This window comes from Mauremys mutica, chromosome 2 (assembly GCF_020497125.1).
Source record: "Mauremys mutica isolate MM-2020 ecotype Southern chromosome 2, ASM2049712v1, whole genome shotgun sequence".
Lineage (NCBI taxonomy): Eukaryota > Metazoa > Chordata > Testudines > Geoemydidae > Mauremys > Mauremys mutica.
Genome location: NC_059073.1, coordinates 2,695,148 through 2,721,583, shown reverse-complemented (window position 1 = coordinate 2,721,583; position 26,436 = coordinate 2,695,148). Strand labels below are relative to the sequence as shown.

Here is a 26,436-nt window from a genome sequence, read left to right as displayed (position 1 = left end):
GGCTCCTCCCGAGCACTACACATAAGTTTGTCTAGATGCCTCGAGAGATCCGCAACCTTCGCACCAGGCAGGCAAGTCACCATACGGTTCTCCTAGTCATCACAAACCCAGCTATCTACGTTTCTAATAATCGAATCTCCCATTACTAACATCTGCCTTTTCCTAGAAACTGGAGTTCCCTCCCCCGGAGAGGTAACCTCAGTGTGAGAGGCAACCCCAGCACCATCTGGAAGGAGGGTCCCAACTACGGGAAGGTTTCCCTCTGCTCCCATTGACTGCTCTGCTTCCCTAGGCCGTTCTTCCTCCTCAACAGCGCTGGGGCTGTCTGAGTGGAGGTGGGACAATTCTACAGTGTCCCGGAAAGCCTCTTCAACATACCTCTCTGCCTCTCTTAGCTCCTCCAGTTCCGCCACCCTGGCCTTCAAAGTCCGTACATGGTCTCTGAGGGCCAGGAGCTCCTTGCACTGACTGCACACATACGCCACCCGCCCAAAGGGCAGGTAATCATACATGCGACACTCAGTGCAATAAACTGGATAGCCCCCACTCTGCTGCTGGGCTTCTGCCTGCATTGTCTCCTAGTTAATGGAAGGCTGGTTTATGGAAAGGGGTTTTGAAGTGTGGTTTGGTTTATAGGTTTTAAGGGGACTACAGGGGAAGGGTTAGGACCGACGAGGGACCCCCGCTCCCTTCCCACTCCCCTGCCAAACTCCCTTGCAAAACTCCCTGTTAGCAGCCCCTGGTCGCTTGTGCGCAGCTTTATAAAGCCCTGGCCTGAGTGAATGCCCTGCCCACTGATTAAGGCTCAGCCAATTACCAGAGGCTTCAAGCTTTCAAACCTTCCTTTGAAGCTCACGGCCTCCAACTGCCAGCCACAGCACCCGGTTCTTCAAACAACCAAACAGATAGACTGACAAACACAAGCTCAGCACACAGCAAGTAACCCCCAAACACAAACAAACACACACTACAGACAGGTTTCAGAGTAGCAGCCGTGTTAGTCTGTATCCGCAAAAAAACCAGGAGTACTTGTGGCACCTTAAAGACTAACAAATTTATTTTAGCATGAGCTTTCGTGAGCTAAAGCTCACTTCTTCGGATGCATAGAATGGAACACACAGACAGGAGATATTTATACATACAGAGAACATGAAAAGGTGGAAGTATGCATACCAACAGGCAGAGTCTAATCAATTGAGATGAGCTATCGTTAGCAGGAGGAAAAAAAACTTTTTGAAGTGATAATTAAGATGGCCCATAGAAGGTGTGAGGAGAACTTAACATAGGGAAATAGATTCAATTGGTGTAATGACCCAACCATTCCCAGTCTTTGTTTAGACCACAGTTAATAGTATCTAGTTTGCATATTAATTCAAGTTCAGCAGTTTCTCTTTGAAGTCTGTTTTTGAAGTTTTTTTGTTGCAAAATTGCCACCTTCAAGTCTGTCACTGAGTGGTTAGAGAGGTTGAAGTGTTCTCCCACTGGTTTTTGAATGTTATGATTCCTGATGTCAGATTTGTGTCCATTTATTCTTTTGCGTAGAGACTGTCCGGTTTGGCCAATGTACATGGCAGAGGGGCATTGCTGGCACATGATGGCATATATCACGTTGGTAGATGTGCAGGTGTACGAGCCCCTGATGGTGTGTCTGATGTGATTAGGTCCTGTGATGGTGTCACTTGAATGGATATGTGGACAGAGCTGGCATGCATCGGGCTTTATTGCAAGGATAGGTTCCTGGGTTAGTGTTTATGTTGTATGGTGTGCGGTTGCTGGTGAGTATTTGCTTCAGGTTGGGAGGCTGTCTATAAGCGAGGACTGGCCTGTCTCCCAAGATCTGTGAGAGTGAGGGATCATCTTTAAGGATAGGTTGTAAATCTTTGATGATGCGCTGGAGAGGTTTTAGTTGGGGGCTGTAGGTGATGGCTAGTGGTGTTCTGTTATTTTCTTTTTTAGACCTGTCCTGTAGTAGGTGGCTTCTGGGTACTCTTCTGGCTCTGTCAATCTGTTTTTTCACTTCAGCAGGTGGGTATTGTAGGTTTAAGAATGCTTGATAGAGATCTTGTAGGTGTTTATCTCTGTCTGAGGGATTGGAGCAAATACGGTTGTATCTTAGAGCTTGGCTGTAGACAATGGATCGTGTGGTGTGTCCGGGATGGAAGCTGGAGGCATGTAAGTAAGTATAGCGGTCAGTGGGTTTCCGGTATAGGGTGGTATTTATGTGACCATCGTTTATTAGCACAGTAGTGTCTAGGAAATGGACCGCTTGCGTGGATTGGTCTAGGCTGAGGTTGATGGTGGGATGGAAATCGACAGTCGCTTACCCCACAGATGCTGTATTTGCTCCTCCTTTAGGGCAGAAGACTGAAGTATTGACTCCTCAATGCTATTTGTTACTGTTGCTTTATATTGACATAGTGCTCATTCATCTGTGTATCTCAAAGCAAAGGTGGGTATGTATGTATAGCCCCATTTTAGAGGTAGCATAGCCAAGCCCATAGGATTGGCATATTCTTTCTAAAAGGCAGGTGGGACTTGGATCTGCCCTATCAGAAACCTGGGTTCTGCTCCCAGCTCAGCCCCTTAGTTAGTTGCACAGTGAAAGGTGGGGAACGATACTTGCCTGTGCACAAGGGTAGGCCTAGCTCAGTAATAAAGGCTGTGGTAGGAAGAGACATACTAAGGTCAGTCAGTGGAAGATGTGAGACTTGCTCTCGCCTGGCTGCCAGCCCAGGGCCCCTTTCCCTAGGCCAAAGAGCATTTTGATGTGAAATTCAGCAGCAGCAGCAACAGGAAGATCCTCCAGCTCCCTCCCTTGTCCCCAAAACAACTAATGTCCTCTGCACCAGCCTAGCCACTGTTCCCCTACAACTGTTCCCGAATCCCCCAGCACAATAGGGGCCACCTCTCTGAAATCAGGGAGATGGTAGGAAGAAGCTGTGCGTTGCACCAGAATTTGGTGTCCACTCCCTGAAGGGAGGATAGCAAGATCTGTCATCCCCAGAGTGACTTGCTGGGTGTGTGAGAGGAGGGAGGTGGTGAGAGGACACAGGTGTCTCCTTCTGGGGCTCAGCTTTGGTGTTGGCAGCCTGGCATTCTCTCCAGAGAATGGCAACAAGCTGTGCCATGCACCATCGGAAGGAGAGGGGATGGTGCAGGGTGTGTGTGGGGTGGCTCCCTCAGGGAAGTTCCCTAGGGAGTTGGAGTGTATGGGGGCTCTCCCTGTGGGGTTGAGGTGTATGTGTGGGGGTTCCCTCTGGGGTCAGTGTGTGTGGGGGTTCCCTGTGGGATTGGTATGTGTGAGAGATTCCATGTGTGGTCGGTGTGTGTGTCGGGAGGCTCCCTGTGGGGTCGGTGTGTGTAGGGGGGCTCCCTGTGGGGTCGATCTGTGTGTGTGTGGGGGGGGCATTCCCTACGGGGTTGGTGTGTGTGGCGGTTCCCTGTAGGGTCGATGTGTGTGTGTGTGTGAGGCTCCATGTGGGGTGGTTTGTGTGTGTGGGGGGCATTCCCTACAGGGTTGGTGTGTGTGGCGGTTCCCTGTGGGGTCGATGTGTGTGTGTGTGGGGGCTCCATGTGGGTGGTGTGTGTGTGTGTGTGGGGCTCCCTGTGGGGTTGGTGTGTGTAGGGGGGCTCCCTGTGGGGTCAGTGTCTGTGGGGAGGGGCTGTTCCCTGTGGGGTCGGGGTGTGTGTAGGGGGCTCCATGTGGGGTTGGGGGGGTCACTGTGGGGTCAATGTGTGTGTGGGGGCTCCCTGTGGGGTCAGTGCGTGTGTGTGGGAGGCTCCATGTGGGATGGGGTGTGTGCGGCAGGGGTCTCCCTGCGGGGCTGGGGGGGTCACTGTGGGGTTGATGTGTGTAGGGGGGCTCCCTATGGGGTTGGTGTGTGTGGGGAGGGCGTTCCCTATGGGGTGGGGTGGGGGCTCCCTGTGGGGTTGGTGTGTGTAGGGGGTCTCCCTGTGGGGTGGTGTGTGTGTGTGGGGGGGCTCCCTGTGGGTGGTGTGTGTGTGTGGGAGGCTCAATGTGGGGTGGGGTGTGTGGGGCAGGGGTCTCTCTGCGGGGCTGGGGGGCTCCCTGTGGGGTCGGTGTGTGTGTAGGGGGTCTCCCTGTGGGGTGGGGGGGGTGGGGGGGGTGGGAGGCTCCATGTGGGGTGGGGCAGGGGTCTCCCTGCGGGGCCGAGGGGCTCCCTGTGGGGTCGGTGTGTGTAGGGGGGCTCCCTGTGGGGTCGGTCTGTGTGTGTGTGGGGGGCATTCCCTGTGGGGTTGGTGTGTGTGGCGGTTTCCTGTGGGGTCGATGTGTGTGTGTGCGGGGCTCCATGTGGGGTGGTGTGTGTGTGTGTGGGAGGGAGGCTCCATGTGGGGTGGTGTGGGGGGGGCAGGGGTCTCCCTGCAGGGCCGGGGGGTCACTGTGGGGTCGATGTGTGTGGGGGCTCCCTGTGGGGTTGGTGTGGGGGGGCTCCTTGTGAGTTTGGGGAAGTGTTGGGGGGGTTGGGGACTCCCCGTGCGCCAGTCTCCCACCTTGACCCCTGTCCCTGCCCAGGTGAACGGAGTAGCCCTGCACTGTGCGGAGCACCACGTGGCAGTGGAGGCGCTGCGTGGCTCAGGCAGCTCCGTCTCCATGACGGTGCTTCGGGAGCGGATGGTGGAACCCGAGAACGCCATCACGGTTACACCGCTGCGCCCCGAGGACGATTACAGCCCACGAGAGCCACGGGGTGGCCTGTGCTTTCCAGAGCGGCCTGAGGGGGCGCCACCCACAGACAGATTCTCCACCTGCCTCATGCGCAATGAGAAGGGACTGGGCTTCAGCATTGCCGGGGGCAAGGGCTCCACACCCTACAGGGCGGGTGACACGGTGAGCCAGCAGGGGGGCCTTCGGGAGAGCACTGCCTGATCTCTCTGCAGGCTGGGTCTCCCTGAGCCCCTGGGGGAGGGGCGCTCTGCCCCGTCTGTGTGCAGGGCAGGTGGGGGTGGGGGGAAGGGGGTCTCCCTGAGCCCCTGGGGGAGGGGCGCTCTGCCCCGTCTGTGTGCAGGGCAGGTGGGGGCGGGGGAAGGGGTCTCCCTGAGCCCCCGGGGGAGGGGAGCTCAGCCCCGTCTGTGTGCAGGGCAGGTGGGGGTGGGGGGAAGGGGGTCTCCCTGAGCTCCCGGGGGAGGGGCGCTCTGCCCCGTCTGTGTGCAGGGCAGGTGGGTGCGGGGGTAGGGGTGTCTCCCTGAGCCCCCGGGGGAGGGGAGCTCAGTCCCCGTGTCGCAGGGCAGGTGGGTGCGGGGGGTAGGGGTGTCTTCCTGAGCTCCCGGGGGAGGGGCGCTCTGCCCCGTCTGTGTGCAGGGCAGGTGGGGGCGGGGGAAGGGGTCTCCCTGAGCCCCCGGGGGAGGGGAGCTCAGCCCCCATGTCGCAGGGCAGGTGGGTGCGGGGGTAGGGGGGTCTCCCTGAGCCCCCGGGGGAGGGGAGCTCAGTCCCCGTGTCGCAGGGCAGGTGGGCATGGGGGGAGGGGAGCTCAGCCCCAGATCTCTGCAGGCCGGGGGACAGGTGGTGTTTCCCTGCACTCCTATGGGAGTGTCATTAGCTCTGTGCCAGGCAGAGGAGCTCAGGCGGGCAGCGGTGGGGGTGGTGCTGGCAGTGGATGCCAGTGACATTCAGTCCTGGCTCCCCCTCCTCTCGGCTTGTGTATTCTAAGCTCCCGCTGAGTCAGGCTTTCCTGGAGCCAGAGGCTCCACGCAGGGTTTGGGGGACTGAGGAGTCCGAGGGTGAGGTGTGGCGTGGCCAGGGTCAGAAGGGGGATGGGGAGTGAGGGAGTGGTGTGATAGAGGGGCAGGGGGCTTTGGTCCCGGTGGGAAGGGGGCTGAGGGTCTGGGACTCGGCCAGCTGCTGGGAAGGGGTCTGGATGTGGAGGCGCTCCGGTGGTGGGGTCGGGGCTGCTCTGACCCCCGTGGCTCTATTTCAGGGGATCTTTATCTCCCGGATCGCAGAGGGTGGTGCGGCCCATCGGGACGGGACGCTGCACGTTGGAGACCGGGTCATCTCGGTGAGTGCGTGGGGCCTTGGGGCAGCCAGGGAGGGAGGCGCAGTGCTGGTGAGTCTCGCCAGAAGCCTGTCGTTTACTGTTTCTGTTCATAGGCGTTAGGAAAGCAGATCCCACTGTCCCTCCTCAGCCCCTGCTCCAGGGCTCTGTCTCCTTGTCCCTTGACCTCTGGGCTCCTTTCCCAGCTCCTAGGGCCCAAGGCAGAGCAGCAGCTCCCGCTCATGCTGTCCCAGCCTGTCACCAGCCTTGACTGGCTCTTGGCAAGGCTGGTGCCCACCCTTACACAGTGAACGCTCGAACCACAGTACTTTGGTGAGTCCCCCCAGCAGCGCTGGCTGCACTGGGGAGTTGCGGCCCCCTGATGCTTCACTGGGTAGGTGGGGTCTGCTCCCCCGTTGGGCTCTGCGAAGCAGCACTACATGGGGTGGACACGTCTTCCCCTTAGGGCCCTGTGGGTGCTGCCCAGGGGACCAGTGACTCTTGCCCGCATTGGTGGCAGTTGTTCCCTCCAGAAAGCCAGGGGGTCAGTGTCGGCGGTAGACGGAGAGGGGAGGGTTGTCAAGCCAAGCGTGGGGCCCAGGGGGACTTGGTGCAACCCTTTTTTCCTGGTCTTTGATTTGAAGCTTTGGTCACCAGTTCCTGCTGCTGCTTGTGCCAGTGACTCAGATCCCACCTCTGCCTCTAACCTTGTACCTCTCTGCTAATCTGTGTCACTTGCGCTCCTTCCTGCCTCCTTTCCCCAAGCTCGCATGCTGCCTCTGAGCGAATGGAAGCTCCTGCATCCTGGTGCTGGTGGTGGGTTTCTAGTCCGGCTGCTGTGGTAAGAGCAAGAGTTACCACAGAGCCGGTGCGGGTAAGCACTGATACAGCCTTGTCAGTGCTGGCTTCTGTCTGCTCTATCCCTGGGCCTGGGGTCTGCGCTGTTTTCCCTTTCTCATGAAAACCCTTTGGAGCACTGGGCTGGGCCTGGCACCATTTTTCTTCACATGGGGCTCGGGTGGCCCAGCATCTCTCCCTCTGTTCCTCCCTCCCTCCGTCCCTCCTTCCCTGCTCCTCTTCTTCTAGGCCTTCCAAAATTGAGCCATGGCCTGGACAGCAGCTGATCTCTGGGAGCTGCCTAGACTAGCTAGAGCCCTGTGGGGTGTCTCCGCATGCTGTACTGTGGGGATTGTGTAGCTGTAGCCAGGTGGCACCCAAGGCCAGATCCACATGGTACCAGTTGGCACCCCCTGCAGTGGGGTCAGAAAGACGCTCGAGCTGTTTGTCAGACTGCAGTCTGTCTTCTCTGGGTGGGAAGATGAGGCCATTTCAGCATTCCTCAGTGTCAGCAGTGTGGGTAGGCTGCCTCCTCAGCCCGTTCTCTGCACAGATCAGGGCTTGCAGGAAGGGTATTTGGTTTCCGTGCACACATAGGCCTTGCTGTCATCAATCATTTTGGTCAGTGGTTCTCAACCAGGGGTACATGTACCCCTGTGGGTATGCAGAGGTCTTCAAGGGGGTACATCAGCTCATCTAGAGATTTGCCTAGTTTTACAACAGGTTACATTAAAAGCACTAGCGACGTCAGTACCAAACTCAAATTTCATACAGACAATGACTTGTTTATACTGCTCCATAGACTACACTTCTGTATGTTTATGTTTGATTCTGTAAGCAAGTAGATTTTAAGTGAGGTGAAACATGAGGTATGCAAGACAAATTAGACTCCTGAAAGGGGTACAGTAGTCTGGAAAGGTTGAGAGCCACTGTTCTTGGTGACATGATGCATGTGGTGTCATTGCTTGTATAGAAAAAGTAGCCTCCTCTGCCTCCACTGGCACATTCCTGCTCGCGCGAGCCTATTGCCCATGCTTGAGTATGCACAGTAACAAGAGACTGCAGTGCCGAGCTTCAGAGTCTAGCACTTGGGACCATGGGGATGAGTGCAGTATCAGTCCATAGAGAGACATCCTTTCCTCCTCCAGCCTGACTGCTGCTTTCCTGGTCTGGGCGTTGCACAGAGCTCTCTGCATTTTAGCAACGGCTTTTGCAGGCCATGGCCTCTCCAGCAGCTGTTTGTCTCCTGACAAGAGCTGCCACTATGCCTTTTACCCTCCTGCGGTGCAGGGTGGCCTTGTTGCTGCTAGGATGGCATCTTCCCACGGGAGCATCCAGTGGCCCTGTGGGCTGGGATTCCATCCCCACCTGCTAAGTGTCTGTAGACCCACGGCGTACCTACTTCCTGACTGTTCTGTGGAGCTCTGTGAATTGGAGCCTGTGCAGAATGCCCAGAAGCCAGTGCCCCGTGGTTCACCTAGATTGGCCCTGTGGGACTGCTGTGACTGTTTGAAGTGGATGTTTCTAATTCTTCCTTGAAGGTTTGATGACTTGCTCTCAGCCTCCAAAATATGAGAATCCAGGTCAAAACGCAGCACCTTGGCCAGCGAGAGGCCCCATGTTAATCTGTTTCTTACAAAGACTTCAACTGGGCAGCACCTGCCTGTCCTTACTGGGCAGGTTTTCAGTAGGTGACAGTCCTGGCATGTACAAGTGTGAGTTTGTGACCATCTCCAGGATCTGAATGAGGCAGTTTGGCAGACCTTGGCATGCTGCGGGCAGGAGACAGGCAGGCTGCCTCTGAGTGCTGCAAGCAGGCAAATGCCAGTACATGGCTCTGTGAGAAAGAGCAAGCACCCAATGCTCATGGTGCCAGCTGGGGGTATCAGTTCTTAGGCCTTAGCTCCCACCAGTCCTAAGGGGCCTATATTTTCCTGAGAAAAGAAATACAGCGCAGCTTCCTACTCTCATCCTTGTCCTCAAAACCTCCTCTGCACCCTTCCTCTGCGGGAGGCCTGCCCTCTGTTGGGGGGGGGAGGGAGGCTTTGAGCATGTGGATTGAGGGACCCAACCAAGGTCTTTTTCCAAACTTAACACCCCAAAAACATGCCTGTGGTTGGCTACTAACGCTCCAGTCCTCACCCCTGTTCTGACCAGTCTTTCTCCTTCATTGTGAATAATATCCCTGATCAATGGCTGTGTGTGTTAGAAGGTAACCAGAACTCTCTTGAAGCTGGAGGGGACAGGCCAGAGGAGATGGAATGAAGGGCAGAAGGCATAAAGGAGTGGGAAGAGAGGGCAGGGACCCCAGGTCATGATGGGTAGTACAGGATTGGGGACACAGGGTAGGGAGTGGGGGTGGGGGGGAACTGAGGGGGTACAGGATTGAGGATGAAGGGCAGGGAGCCCAGGAGGGGAAGGTACCAGGCTGGGGACACAGGGCTGGGCCTGGGGCAGAGAGGGGTCCCTGGATTTTGGGAGTGGAGGGAGAGGGCAGTCAGTTGGCAGCAACAGAATTGAGGATGGAGCAGATGGTAGCGAACTAGACGGAAGTGAGAGGGCAGTGGCAGCTCTGTGCTTACACAGAGATGGAGATTGGGCTCCAGTCACTGGGAGATACAGCCTCCCTGTGGCACGGGACCATGTAGGGAGCTGCTTGCACAGAGGGCAGCTGGTAGTTCTCCCTTTCCCTGGGCATTGGGCAGCCCCGCCTGCTCTTACTGGCCCTGCTCTGTCTGGCCATGACAGGGCTGGGCTGAGGTTACAGAGGAAAACTTGCTCTGTGCGTGAGCACAGCACCCTGAGCTGCAGCCTGGGTCCAGGATGAAGAACAGTGCTCAGCAGGCCAAGGGCAGTTCGCAAAGCCAGACCTCAGTCCAGGGAGCCGGTGCAGCTGGTGGGTCTTGGCCCCTGGTGGCCCCCGGGAGCTAGTGGCTGGGTTTATTCTCCACCTCCTACTCTCCCCCTCCTTGCCCCCAGAGCCTCTTGCTTTCTATGTGTTTGGGGTGGGCTCTCTCCCCATCCCTGGTACTCAGTGTGATCAGAAGAGTCTTCTGGAAAATGGCTCCGGGGAGGAGGTGATGGGGTAGGTAATGACATCCCTGGCTCCCATCTCCATTACCTACCCCATCACCTCCCCGGAGCCATTTTCCAGCCCAATCAAGAGGAACACTGGAAGTGCAGGGTTCTCCTTCTGACCATACCACAGACATGGATGGGAGGGACTCTCCCTCTGCCCTCACAGTGAGCAGTCCATGAGAGCCCTCTCGGTGAAGACTCTTCTGATCTTTGGTACAAGCTCGTATGGCTCAGGTGGGGTGTGAAGTTTGCTCTCTGGAGTGGGTAGTGCCAGGTCTGGTGAGGGTGAGGATGAGGCTGGTTGTGGGCAGTGACACCGGGATCCACATATCCCACTGAGGCCTGCTGGGAGGATGCTTCACGCCCAGTCTGTGAATGGCTGGCTCTGTCTGGGAGCTCCTTTCTGGTGCAGAGCTGGGGCTTAGCTGTAACATTTCCAGCCAGCCCTTTGGAGCCCAGACCCTGCTTGTCCGGGGCATTACAAGTCTCTGGCTCATTTCAGAGCAGAGTTGTAGCCCTTTTGGTTTCCCAGGGCCCCTTGGCAGGCTTTGCTCTGACAGATTGGAGGAAATATGGTGTTATTACACCTAGGAGGGCAGTACCCAGTGGTGATGAAGGGCCACCATGAACCATCCTGAGGGGTGGGAAATGAGGCACCCCATGAGGACCAATTCATCTCCTACTCTGCTCGCTGTGAGAGGCAGAGGCTCATCACTACACCCACGGTGGCCTGGCATGTTTGGGCTCTGCCTTGGGGGCATGGCAGGACCAGCAGGTGCTTCAGAACTACTATGTCCACAAGAATAATAACTGAAGAGTTTATTGCTTGAGCAATAATTTTCCTTCTGAATGTGGCAATCTCCTGCCAGGAAGCATCTCTCCAGCCTCTTCCCGCGCTGGGATCTTCCTGGCCCTCATTCCTGTAGTGTGGCCCCTTGGACCTGGCATTTGTGGTCTTGCAGGAAAGCTGGGATGGGGGAGTCTGTGCAGAGCCAGTGCAGGGTGAGGCGCAGTTTCCTGGGTACTTATTAAACAGGAGCAGAGTTGTGGGGATGGCTAGCTTGTGTGATGGGACTCCAGGAAGCTGGGTCTTGGTGCTTAGCCTATGTGCTCTCCTGATACATTGCTGAGGCACAGGCTGCTACTCTGGGCTCTGCCATGTAAGGTGGTGAGAGGGCGCATTGATGGGCAGCTAGATGGCTGGCTAGAAGAGGGGTTATGGCCAAGTGGGATATCGGCAGCTACTCAGGGCTCCGCCATCTAGGGAGGGCTAGTGTTGGTGAGGCACATGGTGGTTTGGCTCAGGACAGTGGGGGACAGGGTGCTGGGATCCCATGTGATGCTCAGCAAGGTGCCTGGCAGGGCAAGGTGTACTGGAGTGATGTGCTGACACTGGGTTTGCGGGTTGTTCTAGATCAATGGGGTAGACATGACAGAAGCCAGGCATGATCAGGCAGTAGCGCTGCTTACCGCATCCTCCCCCACCATCGCGCTGCTGGTAGAGAGAGAGGGTGCACAGCAGCTCATCGAGGGAGACTCACCAGTGGTGCAGCGAGTGCGCCCGCACTCCCCACCACCACCTCCCAGCCATGGGGAGAGCCCGCCTGAGGAGACGCCTCTGCTGCAAAGGAACCATCTACCCAAAGGCCTGGAGGACCAGTACCCCATTGAGGTAAGGTTGGCTGCTGGGATTTGGGGATTTGATTGGCCCGGTGCTCTGTTAATTGGACAGGATTGGGGTTCCGAGCTGTCCCTCAAAGGACTGGCCGCCATGTTGTCGGGCTGTTGGGAAGTGGCTGGGTCTCCCATGTGTTGCAGGAGCCTCCTTGACGCTCATTCCCAGGCAGGGTCTCTGTGTCTGGGGGGAGTTTTCTAGGCACAGTCACTGCTTGGTACTCCTTGCCCTCTCCCTGGCTGTATGCTCTTTGTTCCCTGCAGGAGATCTGTCTGGTCAAAGCTGGGGGGCCCCTGGGGCTCAGCATTGTTGGAGGCAGTGACCATTCAAGCCACCCATTTGGGATTCATGAACCAGGTGTCTTTATCTCAAAGGTAGGGACCCATGTGGGCAGCCCAGTCTGGGCATGTCTGAGGGAATGTGGCTATTGGGGATGGAGTCTCTAGAACAAGGAGACTGGAGGATGGAAATGCCTCAAGGAAGGTTGGGGGTGGGGGGAGAAGGCAGGGGATGGAACCGTCTTGTTTTGAGGCATGAGGGTTTGCGTGTGGAAACTTTTTATTCCCTGAGCTGCTTCTCCATGGAGTTGTCACAAGGCCTTGGATCAGCAGGGCAGTGGAAAGAGTCTGTGGGAGGGTGTCACAGGGTGTTTGGCAGCTATGGGGGGGCAGTGGGAGGCGTCTATGGGGAGGGTGTCACAGGGTGTTTGGCAGCTCAGTGGGCAGTGGGAGGCGTCTATGGGGAGGGTGTCACAGGGTGTTTGGCAGCTCAGGGGGCAGTGGGAGGAGTCTGTGGGGAGGGTATCACAGGGGGGTTTGGCAGCTCAGGGGGCAGTGGGAGGCGTCTGTGGGGAGGGGCTCACAGGGGGGTTTGGCAGCTCAGGGGGCAGTGGGAGGCGTCTATGGGGAGGGTGTCACGGGTGTTTGGCAGCTCAGGGGGCAGTGGGAGGAGTCTGTAGGGAGGGTGTCACCAGGTGTTTGGCAGCTCAGGGGGCAGTGGGAGGAGTCTGTGGGGAGGGTATCACAGGGGTGTTTGGCAGCTCAGGGGGCAGTGGGAGGAGTCTGTGGGGAGGGTATCACAGGGGTGTTTGGCAGCTGAAGGGGGGCAGTGGGAGGAGTCTGTGGGGAGGGTGTCACAGGGGTGTTTGGCAGCTGAAGGGGGGCAGTGGGAGGAGTCTGTGGGGAGGGTGTCTCAGGGTGTTTGGCAGCTGAAGGGGGGCAGTGGGAGGCGTCTATGGGGAGGGTATCACAGGGGTGTTTGGCAGCTCGGGGCAGTGGGAGGCGTCTATGGGGAGGGTGTCACAGGGTGTTTGGCAGCTCAGGGGGCAGTGGGAGGAGTCTGTGGGGAGGGTATCACAGGGGTGTTTGGCAGCTCGGGGCAGTGGGAGGAGTCTGTGGGGAGGGTGTCACAGGGTGTTTGGCAGCTGAAGGGGGGCAGTGGGAGGCGTCTATGGGGAGGGTATCACAGGGGTGTTTGGCAGCTCAGGGGGGCAGTGGGAGGAGTCCATTGAGGTTTCCTAGGGAAGCTCTGCCATTCATCTCCCTGCTGGGTAGGGTCTGCTCAGGGTGTGTATGGCTACATCAGCAGCTCTGCTAGGAGGTGGATATCTGCTCCTATCAGAGTCCCTTTCCAGCCTTAACACCAGAGGGTCTCTGCAGGTCATTCCCCATGGGCTGGCATCCCGCAGTGGCCTGCGAGTAGGGGACAGGATCCTGGAGGTCAATACTATTGACCTGCGCCATGCTACTCACCAGGAGGCTGTGAACGCCCTGCTGTCCAGTACACAGGAGCTGAGCATGTTGGTGCGACGAGATCCTCCGCCACCTGGCATGCAGGTAGGTTCTGAGAGGGGAGAGGAGCCCAAGTGGGAGCAGCAGCCCTGGTCTGGGCACAGCCTGACAACTCTACTGACAAAAGTGCATGTAGGAAAATTCACGGACACTGCCCTTGGAACTCCCCATTAGGAAATGCAGTAGGTGGAGGTGGGTAAACCGGAGCAGGAGAAGAGCTCCCTTGTATTCAGGTCTTTACTATTATTAAATGGCCCTGCTCTTGTGGGGAGACGGTTTGAGTGGGGCTGTGCCCTTGCTCCCCAGGGGGCTGTGTCCTCGGGCAGGCAGTCTCTGCTCCATCTGAGCCTAGATGGAAGGCTGGATCAGAGGTGCAGCTCCACAGCTGGATGAAGTTTCCCCTCTCTCCTGGTGGCAGGAGCTGTCTCAGATGAGGAGGCGGGTACCCAGCCTGGGACTGGCAAGAGTTCATCGTTACACCCAACAGTCACTGTGGCTGGAGGCTGGATGGGGTTCTGCCCCCTTAGACCCAGAACTGTTAGAGGAGAACCACAACAAACCCATCAGGCCAAAGAAGGTGGAAACCACAGAGCTCGCCCTTTCCTGGCTACTCGGTGCATGGTCTGCTACCAGCACCAACAATCCCCCCGCACTCCCAATCAGAGTCTGTCAGCCACATTTTCAGCCCAAACTAAATCAGATTGGAGACAGGGACTTTTTTGTGCCCACAGGAAATCTGCATTGAGAAGGCTCCTGGAGAAAAGCTGGGCATCAGCATTCGGGGGGGAGCGAAAGGCCACGCTGGGAACCCCTTTGACCCCACCGATGAGGGCATCTTCATCTCCAAGGTAACAGACTCAGGGTGCCCTGCACAGAGCAGGGGCTGCTAGGCAGGAAGCAGAAAGGAGTTCCTGTGGGAAATCGGACCTCCTCCCAGTTCCCATGTGGTATCTCTATTTGATCCCACTTCTCCCCATGTAGACATGCATGCACATTCCTTCCTGCTAGACCCCACACAGTGTGCTTAAGTTCCCCCCAAACCCCCACCTACCATGGAATGTCTGTGTGCTCATTCGCTCCATTACCAGTCGCTCTCCCTGCTCTGAGGATGGCATGTGAGTACTCTCCCCCGGCCCCCCGAGGAATTGTGCAAGCATTTTCCTGCTCCTCCCATGAGGAATGGCATGTGAGTCGTCTTCTTTTCACACACTTCCCCCACCGTACCAAGGAGTTATGGGTGACTGCTCCCCACCCCCTGCGCGCTGAGGAGTTGTGGGCGAGCGCTCTCCCTGGCATCATGGGCAGGCACTCCCCCTATGCCTGCCGTTGTGCTGTCATGCACGAGCCCCTCCCCCCACCATGCTGAGGAGTCACGCGTGTATGTGCTGTCTGAGAAATCACGTGTGATCCCTCTCCCTGCCCACTCCCTGCCCCAGGAATGGCATACAATCACTCCCCTTTCCCACTCTCCCCAAGGAATTGCGTAAGTGCTCTCCTTTCCCAACCCCGACATATCTCTTGTGCTCATTATCCTTCCCTTCCCCCATGCATAAACACGTGGGCACCTCCTTTCCCTACGGCCTGCATGTAGTGTCCTCTCTTCCACTCCCTTCCCTCCCCCGACTCCCTGCGCATTCTTCTTGTCCCCCTCCCCATTCTCAGCCCTCTTGTCCCTTCCAGGTGAGTTCCTCTGGGGCTGCTGCCAGGGATGGCCGGCTGAAGGTGGGGCTGCGGATCCTGGAGGTGAATCACCAGAGCCTGCTGGGAATGACGCACACAGAGGCAGTGCAGATCCTACGCAGTGTGGGTGACAAGCTCCTTGTGCTTGTGTGTGATGGCTTTGATCCCAAGGCCGCAGCTGCCATTGAGGTGAGAGCCTGGGGGAGGGGCGCAGGGTAAGGCCAGTGCCAGGAGGAGCCCTGTGGCGGACAGATTCCTCCATAAAAACACTGTCTTCATGTATGTATGGAGTGACCCTCACAACTGCCACAAAGTGACACCCCACCCCAGGCCGACACCTACAGTGCAGTGAGTCCTTATGTTGGCACCCCCAGAGGGCAGAGATAAGGTGTCTGGGGTGCTGTGTGGGGAATGTTGCCTGAAGTGAGCAACAAAAATGATTAGGGGGCTGGAACACATGACTTATGAGGAGAGGCTGAGGGAACTGGGATTTTTTAGTCTGCAGAAGAGAAGCGTGAGGGGGGGATTTGATAGCTGCTTTCAACTACCTGAAAGGGGGTTCCAGAGAGGATGGCTCTAGACTGTTCTCAGTGGTAGCAGATGACAGAGCAAGGAGCAATGGTCTCAACTTCCAGTGGAGAAGGTTTAGGTTGGATATTAGGAAACACTATTTCACTAGGAGGGTGATGAAGCACTGGAATGGGTTCCCTAGGGAGGTGGTGGAATCTCCTTCCTTAGAGGTTTTTAAGGTCAGGCTTGACAAAGGCCTGGCTGGGATGATTTAGTTGGGGATTGGTCCTGCTTTGAGCAGGGGGTTGGACTAGATGACCTCCTGAGGTCCCTTCCACCCCTGATATTCTATGATTCTTGTGTTTCTACACTTTAATGTCGAATTTTTGAAATACCACCTTCCAGAAAGGCACAGAGAGCAGAAAGCCCTGCTATGCAGCAGCAACCCTTAACCCATCTTAACTCATTTCTCATGAGTGGTGCAGCCACAGGCAGGGCTAGAGGGGGATTTGAAGCAGGACAGAGTTTGGGGAAGGTGTTCTGTGTCTATAGGGCAGCATGAATGAAGGTCCAGGTCTGTGAGAGAAGCTGGCCACAGTCAGTGGGGGCTGCATTGCTGGTGAAGTTGAGGAGTCAGGGACAATATGATTCAAGACAAGAGTAGATAAGTATGGAAGGACAGTGGTGAAGGTGATATATGGGAGCCAGGGGAGGATTCATTAAGGGGGTGAGATGGTCAGAGCAACAGCCAAAGAAGATGATCTTAGCAGCCAAGTTTTTTAAAGACCAGAGAGGGGTGGTGGATGTGAAGGAGGCTGCAGTGATGAAGATGGGAGTATTAGCTTCATGGACAGGAAGAGAAGGTTGGATCTCAGAGATGTTTTGGTGGACAAAAGGGAAAGATTTGATCTTGGCCCGACCATGGGGAGCTAGAGAGATGGCAGAACCAAAGCTATCCCCACTTTGGAGGCCTGAGTATCAGGGAGGCTGGTGGCACTGTGCACAGTGACAGTGAAGGTGTGGAGAGGGAAGATCTGGGAGGGAAGATCAGGAGCTCCTGATGGGCCATGATGAGATATCCAGGAGGAGATATGAGACGGGCTGAAAGCAGATGAAGGGAGACTAGTGGAGAGGCAGATTTATGAATCATCACTTCTCACCTAATCTTGGAGTCAGAACAGTTGTAACAACCTGCACTGGTCTCCACAGATGGGATCGTTCCTCCCAAGTGACTGAGTGACACAGGCAATGGGGAATGGGCCAAGAGTGAAAAAGGGGCATGAATTGATTGGGATGGAGGAGAGGGGAGAGCTGCACTGACAATACCATGGCAATGGCATACGTGAGCAGACAGGGACACAAAGACACCAGCACTGCGCCAGGAGGCTAGATCATTGCCCTGCTTGCAATCAATTTGGGTCTGGTATATCGGGGAAGGTGAACTTGGTGTCGAAGTGGCTCAGCAAAGCTAGGGTTAGCACCAGGGAAGCTGTGCCTCACAGCCTCCTCTGGATCTTTGGAGTCGCAAATCCTCCATGTGTTTGTCAAACAGTAAGAGACAAAGGCTTTTGGCCAGGCAGCACCATTCGGAATCAGCAATAAGAACTGTCCCAGACATGTTCCCAGAGCTGCTGTTGGTCTCTCTCTGAGACCATGCCTGGCAGGACAATGGAGAAGATGGAGAACAAAGCATGCTAACAATGGCTGCCCTGACTGGCCACAGGGTCTGTGAATGTTTGACCCAATCCTGATGCAGACTATACCCCAAGGAATGCTGCTTAAGTCAGAGAACTTCTGACATATGTGCCAGTAGCCACCCAAACCTCAGCCCGCTGGAACTGAGGTTCCTAGAATCCTGTCACTGACATGCTTCTGCTTTCCAGGAAGAAATCAATCAGTTCCACATGTCCTGCATGCACATTCAGCAGTTACTACAAAACAGCTTATCCATGAGCCTTGGAAAAGCACATTTCTCTCTATCTAGGCACTGTGATCGGCTCCATTGCCATAATAGATCTGCATCTCGCACATCTATCCTGATACCATTAGAGATGGAGAGCTGAGACATGAACTGGGGGGAGCAACCTGCCCAAGCTCATACAGAGTGTAGCAGATCTGGAGATTGAACCCAGGGTTTCTGCTTCCCAGCACAAGGTCTTATCCATTAGGCCATCCTTCCTTGTGGCTACTATAAGTGTGATTATCTGCAAAAGGCCTCTGCCAATTAATAGCCACTGACACATGAGATTCGGAGGATAGCATCATTGATAAAGCCCCCTTTCAGCCATGTGATCGGTACCTGGAGCCTGAACTGTGTTCCCCAGGTACAGACAAGAGCTATGTTCCAGCTGCTAAAGTGAGCACTGCTGTATTTTTTCATGGTCAGGGTCTGAGGCTGGAAAAAGGAGTTTTACCCATGGAGCCTCAGAACCGCACTTTCCATTGGGATGAGGTGGTCCTCAGAACCAACCCTTTCTTAAGGTAACCCTCTCTGATAGAGCACAAGAGAGGCTTCTTCTTCGAGTAATGCAGCCGTGCATTCCACTTAGGTGTGGGCACACCCAGTGCACCACAGCCAGAGAGTTTTGCTCTCTAGGACCTCATGGCCATGTCCCCTCCCCTGACTATATGAGGTGGTGCCATCCCTACGCCCCTCAGTTCTTTCTTACCACACTTGCCTTCTCTCTGCAGAGCCTACAGAGTCATCCTGTCTCGGCCCATCAGCCCTGGAAAAGGATCTGGCTCTGGCTCAAGTTGATGGCCTTGTCTTTGTTTCCAAATGATTTCCATGCTGCCGGGCTTTTCCTCCCCTTCAGTACCAGGGGGTTTCAAAGTGTACCAAGTTCTTTTGTAATGCTTTGCTGCTTCCCTAGGTATCCAAGAGGAGTTCTTGCAGGACACCCACAAATTAGTGGATATCCTGCAGCTGTCTGCCCCTGGGAGAGTCACCCTCCCTATTAATGGGGAGAGTCACCCTCCCTCCTGGGACCAGGTAAGGCCCTCCGAAGCATACTGGCTTCAGTACCACCTGTGGCTAAGTGCATGGAAAAGCGCTACTTCCTTCCTGTGCAGGGATTTGAGGGTTTTTACTCCCATTCAGCCCCAAATTCTCTGGTTGTAACCATGGTGAACAGAGCCCAGCAGGGCTGGGTTAAGTCCATCCCCAAGGATAGGGACTCTAAATGATCGGACGTCCTGGGCAGGAAGATTTATACCTCATCTGCCTTACAGATGCTAATTGCTAATTAGCAAGACTTGCTGTCCAAGTATGATTTTATGAACTGGACATCTGTGTCGAAATTCACAGACCAGCTGCCTGAGGCCTTGCGAGAGTAATTTCGGGCATTTGTCACCAAAGGATGCTTGGTGGTTAAGGCATCCTTGCAGTCCATCCTAGACGTTGTGGACACCTTGGCCAGGGTGATGGCCTACGTGGTCACCATGAGGAGGGCTTCCTGGCTGCAGAATTCAGGTATTGTCCCCACTGTCCAGCAAGCCAGTGAGGATTTGCCCTTCAGCCCAGTGCTGTTCTCAGACAAGACATTTGAGATGCTGCACTCCTTCAAGGACTCAAGGGCTATCCTGCAGTCCTTGGAGTGTATACGCCAGCGGTGCAGCTGCGCCACTGTGGTATTCAAGAGCAACACCAGCAGCAGGATTGTCCGCATCACCTGTTTGGCCAGCTCTCCCCTCTTCCGAGACAAGGGGCTACCCCAGAAAGGGAAAGAGATCCCACAGGATGAAGCAGTTGGGCTTGGGGTTTGGCCAGTCCTCATGCCCTCCCCTGGTGCCCTCCAATTGCCCATTTTGACTCCTTGGTGCAGAGCACCGTTCCAATCGTTGCTCCTCTCGCCCTATTCCCCTTCTTTGGGGACAGGCTGACTGCTTTCACAATGCTTGAGGCTCGATCACCACCAACAACTGATTCCTAAGCACCACCAGATCAGGCTATGACATCCTGTTTCTCTCCACAGCTCCTCCCCACCCTCCTTCCCTGTCTCTCTTCAGGGACTCCTCTCATGAGATACTGCTCCTTGAGCAAGTCTGCTCTCTGCTGGCTTTGGGAGCAGTGGAGAAGCTTCCGCCAGAACACCAGGGTCATGGCTTCTACTTCCAGTACTTTCTGGTGCCCAAGCCACAGGAGGGATAAGACCCATGCTCAGCCTTCGTGGCCTCAGCAAATATATGGGGTCATGAGATTCCGAGTGGTCACTCTATCGACTGTCCTTGCTGCATTGTCTCAGAATGACTGGTTTTCTGCTCTGGCCATTCAGGATGCCTACTTTCACTACAGACAGTTCCTTCAGTTTGTCGCGGCGGAGCACCATTTTCAGTACAAAGTGCTCCCATTCAGCCTTTCTTCTGCCCCCTGGGTTTTTACCAAATGCATGGTTGTTGTCATGGCATATCTCAGGAAGAAAGGAATTCACACAGTCCTGCATATGGATGACTGGTTACTGAAGGGCAGATCCAGAGTGGAACTTCTTGCTCATGTTGGCATCACACTGCACTTGCTTGACTGTCTTGGTCTGATGCTAAACACCGGAAAGTCAGTGTTGGCTCCCACTCAGAAAATTGAGTTCATTGGGGCCTGTAGTAGTGTCGCAGTCGTCCCTACCCCCTCTGGTTTGGAGGAAGGCCACACTGCCTCACTGCATTGCTTGGATCACAGCCTAGTGTCAGGGGAATTAGCAGAATAGGCGTTAGTGTCTTGTCTTTCATAACAGGGTGGAACCCCAAACAGTCAATAGGCCCTCAGGCAGTCTATCGGCTCTGCCCTCAGGCGGGGCTGAGCTAATGAGCAGTCTTTAGGCTCAGGCCTGTAATCGGGCAACACAATAAAGCTCCAACCCTTAGGCAGGGGAGAGCTAACAATCAGGCTGTCGTCCTGGATCTGGCAGGCAACAGACAAACGCAGGCTTCATGGCCTATGGTGGGGAGGCTGCCACCCCAGGGGTGGGGTGTCAGGCATTGGGGGATGCAGGCCCACCAGACTCCACTACGTCCCAGCCCAGGGCACTAACAATGGCGGGATGTCCCGCCTCTGGGTCAGCAGGGATCCTCCCGCAACATGCTGACTGGCTGTTAAACCACAATACCGCCCAACTGAAGTCTGGTTTCCCTGGGCTACTTCCTACCTTAGTCGTCTCTTTTCCAAGTTGAAAAGTCCCAGTCTTATTAATCTCTCCTCATATGACAACCGTTTCATACCCCTAAGCATTTTTGTTGCCTTTTCTGAACCTTTTCCAATTCCAATAAACCTTTTTTGAGATGGGGCGACCACATCTGCACACAGTATTCAAGATGGGCGTACCATAGATTTATATAGAGGGAATATAATATTTTCTGTCTTATTATGTGTCCCTTTCTTAATGATTCCCAACATTCTGTTTGCTTTTTTGGCTGCCACTGCACATTGAGTAGATGTTTTCAGAGAACTATCCACGATGACTCCAAGATCTCTTTCTTGAGTGGTAACAGTTAATTTAGACCCATCATTTTGTACGTAGACTTGGGATTATGTTTTCCAATATGCATTACTTTGCATTTATCAGCACTGAATTTCATCTGCCATTTTGTTGCCCACTCACCTAGTTTTGAGAGATCCTTTTGTAGCTCTTCACAATCTGCCTGGGACTTATCTGTCTCGAGTAGTTTTGTATCACCTGCAAATTTTGCCACCTCACTGTTTACCCCCTTTTCCAGATCATTTTTGAATATGTTGAATAGGACTGGGCCCAGTACAGACCACAGGGGGACACCACTGTATACCTCTCTCCATTCTGAAAACTGACCATTTATTCCTACCCTTTGTTTCCTATCTTTTAACCAGTTACCAATTCATGAGAGGGCCTTCCCTCTTATCCCATGACAGCTTACTTTGCTTTAGAGCCTTTGGTGAGGGACCTTGTCAAAGTCTTTCTGAAAATCTAAGTACACTATATCCACTGGATCCATCTTGTCCACATGCTTGTTAACCCCCTTAAAGAATTCTAGTAGATTGGTGAGGCATGATTTCCCTTTACAAAAAACTATGATGACTCTTCCCCAACAAATTATGTTCATCAATGTGTCTGACAATTTTGTTCTTTACTATAGTTTCAATCAGTTTGCCCAGTACTGAAGTCAGGTTTACTGGCCTGTAATTGCTGGGATCACCTCTGGAGCTCTTTTTGAAAATTGGCATTACGTTAGCTATCCTCCAGTCATTTGGTACAGAAGCTGATTTAAATGATAGGTTACAGACTACAGTTAGTATTTCTGCAATTTCACATTTGAGTTCCTTCAGAACTTTTGGATGAATCCTATCTGGTCCTGGTGACTTATTTGGCTTTCATCCCCCATTCAGGGAAGATCAGTCTTTTCCAATGCAATGATAACAAGATTCTTAAAAGGGCTCCTTTGTCTACATCTTCTGATCCGAGAGTCAGTTCCTGTGTGAGACTTTAACACGGATGGAGCTGCTTTGATGGGACCTCTGTTCAAGCCCATATTTTGTCCCTTTCCACATTTGTGTCAAAAATTGCATTCCTGGTACAGATAAAATCCACAAGAAGAGTCTGTGAGTTGCAGGCTCTGATGTGAACCCATCTGGAGTTCCCCAGCAGTGAATACACAGTTCTCCAGAGACAAAGTGACTTTATGACCACACCCAAAATTGTTGTTTAAAGTGGTTTCTCAGTTTCATTTGAACCAGGCTGTATATTTACCGGTGTTCTTCCCTGAACCACATCCATCTCTGGAGGAGCGGTGTCTCCATCCATTAGATGTCAGGCCACATCTAGCCTTCTATCTGAACAGGACTAAACCGTTTTGTGCTTCACTTTGCCTGTTTGTGTCATATGCAGATCACATGAAAGGTCAGGCAGTCTCTTCACGGACAGTCTCTAAACGGAAGACATCCTGCATCAAGACGGCATATGAAATAGCTTTGGCTACGCCTCCTCAGTGGGTGTGAGCTCATTTTACAAGAGCACAAGCAATGTCCATAGCTTTCCTCAGTGATATTTCCATATTGGATATTTGCAGGGCTGCTACATGGTCATCCATAGCTACATTCATGAACCATTATGCCATCACTGCATCATCCAGGGCAGAGCAAGCTTTGATAGGATGGTCTATGATTCTTGCTTACATAGACTCTGAGCTCCACCTCCTGGGGGTGTACTGCTTGTGCGTCACCTAAGTGTAATACACAGCTGCATCTACTGAAAGAAGAAGAAACGGTGATTTCATGTAACTGTGGTTCTTCGTGATGTGTTGCAGATGTGAATTCCACCCCCCCCGCCCCTCTGCATCAGAGTCTCATCTTGGTGTTTGATGCAAAGGAACTGAGGAGGGTCAGGCCACCGCCTCATATGGTTAGGGGAGGGGCTATTGCCTTGAGATGCAAGCAAACTTCTCCAGCTCCAGCACTGGGTGTGCACACACCTAAGTGGAAATACATATCTGCATCACATCTTGCAGAACCACCGTTACAGGAAGTAACCGTTTCTATTGCTGCCATCCTGTCCCAATACTGAAATCACGTGGCACGGCATAACTGTTGGAAGAGTAATCAAAATATACCTGCACAAGACAGAGACCTACAAGAAGTCAGTGCCCAGCTTGGTGTTTCACTCCTCATCAGTCCGGGGGAAAAGCTATCAGTGACGAAGATGGAAGGTATAAGTCAGGGCTGGTAACTTCAAGGGCAAACGTGCTGTGTGAGGAAATCTGGCCTCAGAGTGCACATTCTCCCAGTGCTGCCCAGGTGGCACAATGCCCTTGGCAGGTGCAGGGGAGGTCTGCAGGGAGCACACTCACAGTCATCCTTACACAGACATGGACCTGCACCCTGCAGAGTTACTGAATGGCTCTTGCTCCCCCAAGCCCGACCCTCCCTGGTACACACCTCCCCAGCACAGACTGCTGGGCGTGCAGGGCCTAGACAGACATCGCCACAGCAGACGCACTCAGAGGTCTTTGGCATCCAGTGCCAGACGGGCTGCAAATCACACTGCTAGAGAGTTTAGGAGAACTCCCCTTCCCCCGCCCAATGTCAACAGGTGGAACATTCCAACGCTGCCAGCTGAGTGGTATGGCCCAACTGCTGGTACAGCAGTGTTGCTGCTCCCCTGTCACTCAGTTCCTTTGTCACTGCTGACAGCTGAGGAGCTGTCTCTGGGTCCCCCAATCCCCCCGCCACGAGGGGCCAGGGACGGTCAGAGCCCCTCCCCCTGCCCTGTGATGCACCAGGGACGGTCAGAGCCCCTCTCCCCTGCCACGAGGGGTCAGGACTAATCAGAGCCTCCTCCCCATGCTTAACGAAGGGCCAGGGCCACTCAGAGCCCCCTCTTCTCACCCCATGAGAGGCCAGGGTCAGTCAGAGCCTCCTACCACTGCCATGAGGGGCCAAGGGTAATACCAAAGAGTCTCACCTGCTTCAGGTGATACACTCATTCCCAACAGATCTGAAACATAATACTTTACATCACAAGTAGTCAATTATGTTTTGTCAAGGTCCAAATGTCTTGGTCAAGGTATAGTCAAGGTCCAGACTCCAGAGGAAATTAAAAAAACCCAATATTGATAACAATAAGTAAATAAAAAGATTTCGGGGTCCATTCAAAAGCGGCTGGCAGTCCAGATTTGGCCTGTGGTCTGCCTATTGACTACCCCAGCTCTACATGTTACATAGCTCTAAAATTGTTTCCCATACAAAGATCTCACAATAACCATGACAATCAGCTACTTCTTAGTTTTTGGCGGAGGCCACACATGACCCTCCTCTGTGAAATCTTGAGAAGATGGTAGACTGGGTGACATACCTGTTTGGGCCTGGCTGTGTCAGGCCTCCCATCTGACATCCTCCTTCCTTGTGAGGGGCCAGGGTTGCTCAGAATCCCTCTGCTCCCCCAGCCCCTCAAATCGTGTGAGGGTACCTCGGCAAGTCAGAACCCTTTCTCAAAATGTACCTGTTTGACACTGGGGTTGTCATGTTTGTCTCCATATTCTGAATGCCCTTGTGCACATGGGTGAGATGGTCTCTGTGGTCTGGGTACCCTAGGGGATGGGGAGGGTCTGAAGAGGTACATGACTGTAGTCTGTGGGGCAAGATCTTCTCTGTGCTCTGAGTACCCAGGGGACAGGTGGGGGTCTCTGTGGTCTAAGGCACTGGGTGTTCCTGACATGTGATGTTATCTTCTTTTTTGCAGATGTCCCCAGGAATCATTGCCAACCCCTTTGCGGCTGGCATTGGCCGCAAGAACAGCCTGGAGAGCATCTCCTCCATTGACCGTGACTTGACCCCAGAGGAGCTGGAGATCCTACAAAAGGTGGGTGCTATAACTACCTTCAGGAGAATGGGAAGGGGCAGAATGATCTCTGAAGCTCTGCAGTGTTTTGCTTTGGCCTATGGAGCCTGTGCCATGGTGGATGGGTCTCCTGGTAGAAGATTTCACTCTTCCCCATAGCACCTGTGCACCTGCTGTTTCCATAGGATTGGAAAAGTGGTAATGCTTCTCCCAAAAGTGCTCAGGGATGTGACTCTCATATCTTCTCCTATGGGGGTGATGGTGCTGCCCCTAGGGCAGGGGTCATTTGAGGATCTGGCCCTCTGATCTTCCCCTTTGTTCCCAGGAGATGGAGATGGTGAGGGAGGCGACTCAGTGGGAGAGAGAAGAAATGGAGAAAGTGGTGAGAGCATTTTCACACTGACATTCTGACCTTGACAATGTCTTGTCCAAGGTGATGAGTTCTGAGGGAAATGCTGCAGAATTGCCCTAACCAGAGCACTACTTCCCACAGGAAGCTCTGGGTCCTCTCCTCACCTTGGGTGTATCAGCTCTCTCTGATCACCAATATCCCCATATCCCCATCTCTCCAGCCCCTCTTTTTTTTGTCTTCCCATACCTCTTTTCTCTTGCTTCATTGGGACTATTCCAGCATCTGTAACATCATTTCATGCTGCACTTCATTGTACTTATGCCTCAGTCACAAGACAGGCCCCCGCTGTAGGAGCAGAAGCCTCTGTTCTTTGGATTAGATGGGAGCCCCAAGATGATCAGTTCTCTCCAAACAGCACCATTAACTGCACACCGCTGGTAAAGTCAAAGGTGGGAACACACAACTCGTATCCGCCCATATTTTAAAGAGACACAACTGCAGGTCCTGGTTCAAAATGCTGCATCTCAATTCAAACAGTCCTTTACCTATTTAAGTGCAAAGTAATGCACATTGGAAACAATAATCCCAACTATACATACAAAATGATGGCGTCTAAATGAGCTATTATTGCTCAAGAAAGAGAACTTGGAGTCATTGTGGATAGATGTCTGAAAACATCTGCTCAGTGTGCAGCAGCAGTCAGGAACAATTAGGAAGGGGATAGATAATAAGACAGAAAATGCCATAATGCCACTATATAAATCCATGGTATGCTCACACCTCAAATACTGTATACAGTTCTGGTCACCCCACATAAAAAAAGATACATTAGAATTGGAAAAAGGTACAGAGAAGGGCAACAAAAATGATTAGTAAGGCTATATTTATGTCATGGAGGTCACGGAATCCATGACTTGCAGAGAACTCCGTAACATTTTCTGTTTTGGCCCCTGGGGCTGCAGGACTGGAGATGACAGCCAGAGGGACCCCAGCAAGGTTCAAGGTTCCAGCGACGGGCAAGGGCCTCCTCAGGGTCCTCCTGCAGGGTTCCAGCAACAGGCGACAGCCTCTTCAGGGTTCCCGTGTGCGCAGGGGGAGGGGAACCCCACAGCTCCCAGCCACCATGGTGGCAGGAGAAACCATGGAGCCATAGCAGCAGCAAAAGTCACAGACAGCTCATGGCATCCATGAATTTTTGTTTGTTGCCCGTGACCTGTCTGTGACT

The 26,436-nt window shown here is 53.9% G+C and overlaps 1 protein-coding gene across 19 annotated transcripts in view; it reads left to right on the top strand.

Moving 5' to 3' along the window:
* SCRIB (scribble planar cell polarity protein) overlaps positions 1–26,436 on the top strand; it is a 222,903-nt gene that overhangs the window by 94,709 nt on the left and 101,758 nt on the right. For 15 of the 19 annotated variants that reach the window (XM_045003401.1, XM_045003390.1, XM_045003386.1 and 12 more), the window contains 9 exons: positions 4,535–4,849; positions 5,937–6,017; positions 11,323–11,580; positions 11,847–11,957; positions 13,242–13,418; positions 14,105–14,221; positions 15,054–15,242; positions 24,761–24,880; positions 25,185–25,241. In XM_045003401.1, coding sequence (XP_044859336.1) covers positions 4,535–4,849; positions 5,937–6,017; positions 11,323–11,580; positions 11,847–11,957; positions 13,242–13,418; positions 14,105–14,221; positions 15,054–15,242; positions 24,761–24,880; positions 25,185–25,241 — 1,425 coding nt within the window. The remainder of the gene's footprint in view (positions 1–4,534; positions 4,850–5,936; positions 6,018–11,322; positions 11,581–11,846; positions 11,958–13,241; positions 13,419–14,104; positions 14,222–15,053; positions 15,243–24,760; positions 24,881–25,184; positions 25,242–26,436) is intronic. The other 4 variants (XM_045003385.1, XM_045003397.1, XM_045003387.1 and 1 more) reach the window with 2 other exon arrangements.